Genomic DNA, 8,507 nt, shown 5'->3' with positions numbered 1-8,507 from the left:
AAAACGAAGGCGAGGGGAGAAGAGCGAGGTTGAAATTGGTCCAACGCACTGAGCCTGCATTACGGTAGTGAAAAACGCGAAGGATGCTATCAGATTAAGAGCAATTGCCCGAGATGGTTGGTTCTAGGAGGCAGAGAAGCAACATAAGAGGGAAGACAAGGAGTAATTTGAGGCCACGGGGGAAAAGATTAATCTAGGACACAGCCGCCACAGTTCTAGAAATATCATATCTCGTGCTCTCCTAACTGGTAGCAGGCAAGCGATCATTTTCCGTAGAAGTAGAACAAATAATAACAGAACGAGCAAAGGAGGACGGGATAGGGCAAGGGAAAAGGGAGAGAAAACGGATCCTTTCGGGATGCCAGTATCGCACACACGCACGCCATTGCCCTCACCACACCAGCTGGCCAGAAAACTGGCGCAATGCAAGGGACAAGCTGCACCGGATTAAGGGTGAATGAGAGGGGGTTTACCTTTTTTTTTGTTGTTTGGCTCATTTTGGCCGTACATTTCAGGTTGTGAGGGATTCGTTGTTGCGATTGTGGCAGCTGTGCTCGTGTGTATAGATCTATAGATCGGAAAAAAGCAATCGAGTAAAATTCAAACTATAATTTCTACTCTTAAAAAATAACAAAATTCCAAAAACTCCTCTACCCCCAACGAGACGTGTGATCGTGTGCCGAAAGTTGAGCTAAAAATAAAACCACTGGCACTGACCCCAACGCGCACGGGGAATTCCTGCGTGCAGCAACCATAGCGCACGTGAAACAAACGGAACAACCATAACAACAAGCAGCCGTAAGGAGAAGAAATGCACCCGCAGATCGCGTTGCAGGCGCACCGGTTGCTGCTGCAGCGGCCGGGGCCGGTGTGCAACCGCTTGCCACCGCGCCACCGGTCGTGGTACACACCGTCCGTGGCCGGGCCCCGTTCGGGTAGCCTAGGTAGTGGGGGAAGTTCGCCGAACCGAACCTGGCCCGGCGACCGAACCTGGACGAACGTGCGCTGGAGAAGCAGCAAACACCTGCGTGCGAGCGGGAAAGACAGCATGCGAGCGAGAACGGACAGGCGAGACGGTTATCCCCACCACTACGGTAGAGCACGGGGAAATTCCCGAAGACGGTTTTCCACCACCAGCATTACCACCACCATCCACCACCATCGGCCGTTTCTTGATTTGCCTTTTGCTCGAACGTTCGTTGCGATCGTGAGCTGAGCTACTTTTGCTCACCTTGCAAGGCACTCACGCGGAACGGGTGCAAATGACGGTTGGGACGGTGGAACTCAGCGTAATGGGAAGATTTGGGTTTTAGTTTGTATCACAGAATGCACATAATTTTCATAATTTAAACATTTATCTGATTATTTTAAGACCCAATAATTTTTAAAAAGATATGTTTGGTTAAATTTTTCGTTAAATTCTGGACTTTTTTCGCTCATCGCACCGAACCACCACCCGACATGCGTGAGCAGCTCAGTGTATGACGATGAGTTCCCCAGGGCACATGACGGAGGCGGCGGTGGCGCTCACAACCTTGCCGTAGCTCAAAAACGTTCGTGCACGTGTGCACCTGTAACTCCGCCCCTTTTTTAGCTCACACCCGGGCAGGGGGTGCATGTGCACCCGAAAGTGCGCCGCGCGCCCGACAGGAACGGGACACGAACCTTCGCGGTGCACCGACTTCGGTCGCCTATAAATAAGGGCGCTCGGGCGTTCAGGGGTAACACTTCGGTTTTTACTCTCAAGCCTGCCGCATCCGTAGCAAGTTTCGTAGCTATTTCTATTTAGCCAGCTCCGTTTCATGTTTATCACACACAGAGACACCCGGTCCAGAGCAGTCGAAAAGGTGGTACCGCAACGCCGGAACAGTGAACAGATGTAGCGAAAGGATAGCAGATCTGTTTTTATTTCTTCGGTTTTTGTGTTTTGTTTGTGTCAAACTGATTTTATCAGTTCTCAGTGTATGTGTGCATGTGTCGAAGCTTATGAACCCCGAGCGAACAACAAAAAGGATTACTGTGCATTGTTTGTGCTGTCTGTGAATTTCCAATTGAAGATAAAAAAAAGGAAGATCAATGATCAATCCTGGTGATGCAAAAGTGAACTCGTTTTGAGCCGTCAAACGTCGATCGTGAATTATTCGATCGTTACAAGAAAAAAAGTGAAGTGAGTGATTGGAGCAAGCAAATTCTTTGCTAGAAAAGAAACAAATAAAAAGTGAACTCGTCCAACTGTTTGGAAAACGCACGTTGCGTTGGTGTAAAGTTTTAAGTTTCATCAAACACTAGTGTGTGCGTGTTCGAGTGCCGAACACCATGCCAACATCGATCATGCAGAAAAACTACAGCCACTGCCCGCTCAAGAAGCGCCCCGTCTTCATGTCGAAGGACGACCCAATGAAAAATGGTAATTATCTTTTTTCTTCCACAAATTCAATCCTTAACTTCAATGTTTCTGAGGATCTCCGATTCTTGGAAAGGATCTTGCTGGTTGTGATCTTTCCCTGCTGGTGATCTGCTGAATTAACACTTTGCCTCTTCCCATTGCCTCTCGTCCCGTCTTGCGCACAGATTCCGATGGTGAGATGGAGCCGGAAAACCTCAGCACCAAACCGCAGGACCTCTCGATGAAGTCCATGAAGAAGAAGGCCCGCTCCGAGTCGCCCGAGGAGCTGGTCGTGATCAAGGCGGAGGACACTCTGCCCACCCCGCCGCCCTCCTCCTCGCCGAGCCCGAGCGACACCAAGTCGCCGCTGTCCATCCCCACCCCCACCTACGGTTCGCTGTCCTCGATCTACTTCCCCGGATCGCGATCGCCCGCCGCCTCCTTCCCCGCCGTCTACCCTGGCTTCCCGTACGCGATGCCCTACAGCTCCGAGTTCTACAGCGCCTACCAGACCCAAAGCCCTCACCATCCGGCTGCCCCGCTGCCCCTCCACCCGCACCATCCGCATCATCTGCATCCGCACCACAGCCAGATCTCGCCGCCGCGCTCCGAGCCGCTGTCCCCGTACAGTGCCGGCCAGCACGACACGTCCGGCAGCCCATCGGCCTCCCCGACGCATCTCTTCCGCCCGGACCGCCACTCGCTCTCGCCGCCGCCCTCGATGGTCGTCCCGGCCTACCCGACCGAGCTGCGCCTCAACCAGAACAACAACATCATCAAGTCGGAGTCGGCCTTTGCCCGGGCGCAGCACCGCTTCATGCCGTACCCACCGCTGCACCACCCGCACCACCCACACCACCCGCACCACCACCAGCATCACCCGCACCATCCGGCCCACCATCATCCGCTGATGGCGATGTCGTCCGTTGCCGAGCATCCGTCCCTGTCGCCCGCCTCCAGCCACACCTCGTTCAACTCGTACCTTTCGTCGCGCGGCCGCTCGCTGTCACCGATCTCCTCGTCGGCACCCGCCAGTCCGGGCGCCGATTCCGAGGAGAACAACAACAGCCTCAGCGCCGCCAACGGCAACAGCACCTCCCTCTCGTCCTCGTCCGGCTGCTCCTCCATCCTGACGGAGAAATCGACCTCGAGCGCGAACATCCTGCAGAAGAAGGACGGTGGCGGCGAGAAGGGAGCGTCGCCGGCGGGTGGCAACGGTGCCCCGCGCTACCAGTGCCCGGACTGCGGTAAGTCGTACTCGACCTACTCGGGCCTGTCGAAGCACCAGCAGTTCCACTGCCCGGCGGCCGAGGGCAACCAGGCGCAGAAGACGTTCGTGTGCAAGGAGTGCGACAAGCCGTACAAGACGCTCGGTGCGCTCAAGATGCACATCCGCACGCACACGCTACCGTGCAAGTGTACGCACTGTGACAAGGCGTTCTCGCGCCCGTGGCTGCTGCAGGGCCACATCCGCACGCACACCGGCGAGAAGCCGTTCGTGTGCAAGCTGTGCTCGCGCGCGTTCGCCGACCGGTCGAATCTGCGCGCGCACCAGCAGACGCACGAGGACGTGAAGCGCTTCAAGTGTCCGACGTGCACGAAGTCGTTCTCGCGGCTGCCGCTGCTGACGAAGCATGCCGAGTCCGGGTGTCCCGGTGGTTCCGGATCGGGCGATAGCAGTACGGCCGGTTCGCCAGTGCCATCGCTGGCCCGTTCGGACAGTCCGCATTCGCAGAGCGGAGGTTCGTCCGCTGCCTGCAACATCTCGGAGGACAGCTTCATGCCAACGGTGCTCCCGCACGGTGGTAACATTGCCGTGTACTAGAGAACGGGATAGAGAGAGAGTTGGTGAACAGCGAGTAGTGTCGGAGTGTGCGAAACCATTGTTGTGTGCCTTCACCGTGTGCCCTTCGTCGCAGATTGTTAAGGCGCGACCAAAGACTGATGAGGAGAAAGAGAGCGTTATTAGTGTGAATGTGTGTGAGTGTGTGTGTGAACGAGCTTGTTAGTGGTAGGAGGATGCGCAAGGAGGATACACGGAAGGAAAGCAGGACGCCGTTTGTTCGGTTCTAGTGCAGGGGAAAGCCTCCCAAAAATCGATGTCCCCCTTCTGGGAAGGGACCAAGAAAGCAGACCCTTTTGTTTTTTACGTTTAGTAAGTTTATTTATTTTCCAACGAGCAAAAGCAAAACACAAAAACGGAAAGTTTTCTTTTTAGTTTTTTTAGTTCAAAATGCAGAAAAAAAAGGAGTAAGAAACACAAACACTGTTCCAAACTAGTCAGATTCGTTTAGTTTAGTTTCGATTTGGTTCGACTTAAGTTTAGTTTCTTTTTTTTTTTTAGTTTCTCCCCTTTTTCGTGCCCATCACAGCAAACAAATGCTCGAAAGTGTATTTTTTCCTATTAGTTTTCATGCTTATGTAATTATACCTTTTTTACTCTCTTTCTTTTGTATCCATGTAAGAAGATCTCAATGCATTTTCTAGAGCCTTCTAGAGAGCGCATGCAACATAAAAACGGGAGGGAAGAAATCAAAAATCAAACAAGCCATATGCAGCCCTCTTTTTGAGGCTTTGAATCCAACAGCAATGAAGTTCTCTTGTAAAATATATTTTGCTAAGTGCCTTTTCCCAAAAACAAACAGCAATCACTACTACCACAACTCTCCATACTTCCCTCTTCGTGTACCAACGAAATGAAACGTGCATTTTATTTGTAGCCATTTTTGTGCTAGCATACACCAAGTCCTATCATAAGTGTACTTTTTAAGCGGCGTTTGAGCAGGCGTTTAGAAGAGAAGAGAGCAGAAGAAATGACAAACTAAGTTTATCCTATACTGTGTTTAAGGCAAACCCCAAAATGTACATATACTTTAGCAGTTTTAGGAGCGTTATTAAGAACCAACACACATACACATACAGACAGTTAGTCGGCTAAGCAAAAGGTGCGAAACTTAATATATTTTGTTTGTTTTTTTATGCTATCAGTAGGTAAGTTAAAACTGAAAGCCACGTTAGAAGGCTAGGCTAGGTAGACTCGTAACGAAACTTTGTTTGTAGTGTGTAAGTGCGTAATTTTGCAAAACCAGCTGCAGCAGCGGCCAACCAATACAACAATAGTGGGCTAAGTGTGAGAGAGGAAGCGAGGTGATCGTGCGTACGCGCACGCTTCACAAAGCGAAATAAATGACAAGAAAACCTTAAAATGAAAAAAAAAATCCTATCTTCTTTTTATTTGTCCGTTGGGATGCAGAATGTGTGGGGTATGGGTATCCGAAATGATTAAACGAATGTTCAAACCTGCTTGTGTCCACTCTTTCGTTGCACTTCGCTTTTGCAGATCTCGCCGTTTTCTCCTCTTTGTTGGTTTGGTTTTTTTGGTTTTGTTTCGCCTGGTTCATTTCCGGCCGTTTCCGGTAAGCTCAGCTGTTTTATTCCTCTTCTACTCTTTGCTGCATTTTGTGGCCGTTCTAGTTTTGGTTCAACCGCCCCCGACACCGCACCAGTACGATGGCTCATTGTTCATGATCTCCTTTTTTACGGTTTTCCCGCTTTGCACAAACGCTCTTCTTCCTGTCGTTTTGATTTAATTTTTCACAACCTCATTGCACCGGGCAGCGCGTCAACAAAAGCACCTGATTGCAATTTCAATGCACTTGTGTGTATCCCTGTATCCTGTGGCCGCTGTCGTGCACATCCGGAATCCGGCGTGGTATGTGTTGAGCAAGTGGTCGTTTTTTTCGTGTGTATGAATGGCGATGGCAAAGGAAAGCCAGAAGATAGAAGCAATTGTTCCGTTTTGCTTGAATGGTTGAAAGGAAGCCTTTTCATGTTCGGTTTCTGCAGCCGGAAGTGCGGAAACGGAACAGGCTGGCAGGTAGTTTGCCGAGAGAGACTCACCTGCGATGGCTTAAGCGCATGACTGAGGGGCAGGTCAGGAATTGGAGTTGAATAAAACGAAGCGAATTATGGGTTTTAAAAGAAACACTGATGGCATTAGACTCCCGGTTTTGCATTGTCGCGATTGCAGGAGGTGTAAAACACTGCAGAAAACTGTAAAAAAAGATTAAAAACGCATGTTTTCTAAAGACAGGGATCGTTTAGAATCAGACAGTTTTCCAATACAACATTAACTCCTTTTTTACCTCACATATTATTCCACTTTCGTACACAGGGATAAGCGTCATTGTTTTTATTAGACCAATTTGTACATTAACACACACACATACACACAAACACACACACACACACATCCGGCGAACACTTCCGGTCGATCACACGGGATGACAGCAAGCGACACAATCACAACAAACGTATTCCAAGAAGTTCAGCATTGAAAGGAAAAATCAATAAATGAATGGGTATGGAGTGAAAACACTTCCGGTTCGCAGGGACAAGCTGGACAACAAAAAATAAAGAAAAATGTACGCAACAAGCATGATTGTACGCGATTTTGTGGCAAACGTGCCACTTCCAGGAATCGAACTTGTAGGGAAGAAGGTAAAACAACAACAAAATCCATCAACCGGGTCCTGTGTGAGTAGCTTTGCCGTTTAGAAGACAAAGCGAGGGCAGAGTCTTTGCGCGCGAAGCAAAACATCCTTTTGCATGTTTCTGTTTTCATTTCCCCTCCTGCCGAATGCAAGGAAGCGAACAAAATGGGAAGTAAATAGCGAGCTGTCCACCACCATCGCCATCATCATCATCATCGTCGTCGGGCACTTCCATCCCTTAAACAACACGTCCCATTAACACGTCCGCCGGTATCGTCCGATCTCGATCTTGATCGTTGACGACATCGATCGAACGAACGCGCGCGTGAAACGGCTCGATCAATCTTCAATCTGCAATCCAAGAGTGCAAGTACAAGAAGTGCACCACTTAACACAGGCACACAAACACACGCACACACAGAGTCAGTTTGGAGAGCACTGCCCTCCAACGAAGTTCGCGCAGGCGTGGAAATAGAGCGCGGAAAAACAAAACCCCAACCACGTAAAATGTCAAACGCGATGGGGCGAAGAAAGCGATGTTGTTGCTGTTCTGCAGTCGTGTGGACGTGATGTATGATGTACACCCATTTCTAATGTGCCGGCAGTAACGAAAACAAGGGCTTCGGCTGTTCGGACTAGCCTTTTGTTTAGGCGGAGGGCTGAATAAAGATTGCGGGTTTTGGGGGGAAAGGTACCGATTCCATCGTGACCGATCTAGTTTTGAGGTTAATCGATCAACTCAGTGGACATTTCGATGGAAGGAAAGGTGTACAAGAGTTGGTCAGCCGAGCGGAGTGGGAGACCTGGAGGGCATGAGCACAAGAACAGAAGGCTTACAATAGACTCACGGAGCGCAGGGGTTTGGAAAGAATGATGCTAATAATAACGGCACGAACATAATTTGAATAAGCGATGAATTGTTTGGAGCCGATGCAGCGTTGCCTCAGGATTTGCTCCCGTTTTAGGCTTTGTGCTCGGAAAAGGAGAAGAAGGTTTTGATTTACGATCATTTGTAGAAAGTGACTCCCCAAGGGGCAGGCAAAATATTGGAGATGTTGAATCTGCACAAAAAACCATGTCCATATGAGGAAAAAAAAACAAGGAAGCGATTAATGTCTAATTCGATCTCAACGCACGATCAAGCAGATGACAGACCAAGTCCAACAGAGTGATCCTTTCTTTTTGTTTCGCCATTGTCCAGCAAACCATTCGGAAGCATTTAAAAATATTATCCAAGCGTCCGGTTTTCAATGGTCCAAGGAATTACAAGCCCAAACAAATTAGATCATCGGAGCTGTTGGACGATTCCGTTTTCAACTGTATCCTACCTCAGGGTGAAGTATCAGCTACCTAAACGTTTCCAAAAAAAAGCCATTCGGGGGAAAAACACTTGTTACGGTGTGTTTTCCGGAATAAATTATCCCTGCTACCTTTCGCACTGCCCGGGTACAAATCGAGCTGCAACGGGGGAAACCGTCTGAAGAAAAGCACAACAGGTGTGTGTGTGTCCGCATCGTGCTGTAGGTAGCGACTACCTAACACTTCGGGAAGTCCTCGTGCCGCCGATTACCTTCACGCTTTGTTGACGGAAATTCCATTATCTAGTTATATTACTGTTTACATAGGTA

General features: G+C 49.5%; 1 protein-coding gene across 1 annotated transcript; it reads left to right on the top strand.

Annotated features, from left to right (window-relative positions):
• Window positions 1–1,475: 1,475 nt before the first annotated feature.
• LOC120958833 (protein escargot) lies at window positions 1,476–4,611 on the top strand. Its single transcript, XM_040381869.2, has 2 exons — window positions 1,476–2,407; window positions 2,572–4,611. Exons 1-2 carry the CDS (start codon window positions 2,317–2,319, stop codon window positions 4,209–4,211), a joined length of 1,731 nt encoding a protein of 576 aa, XP_040237803.1. The 5' UTR covers window positions 1,476–2,316; the 3' UTR covers window positions 4,212–4,611.
• Window positions 4,612–8,507: the final 3,896 nt, after the last annotated feature.

Source organism: Anopheles coluzzii, chromosome 3 (assembly GCF_943734685.1).
Source record: "Anopheles coluzzii chromosome 3, AcolN3, whole genome shotgun sequence".
In the NCBI taxonomy this organism is placed as follows: domain Eukaryota; kingdom Metazoa; phylum Arthropoda; class Insecta; order Diptera; family Culicidae; genus Anopheles; species Anopheles coluzzii.
This window is presented reverse-complemented; position numbering and strand designations above follow the sequence as displayed.

Excerpts from the sequence above, each read along its gene's own strand:
- LOC120958833 (XM_040381869.2), top strand. The coding sequence starts at position 2,317 with ATGCCAACATCGATCATGCAGAAAAACTACAGCCACTGCCCGCTCAAG. Across the intron at positions 2,408-2,571 it reads GGACGACCCAATGAAAAATG|ATTCCGATGGTGAGATGGAG; the intron begins GTAATTATCTTT and ends TCTTGCGCACAG.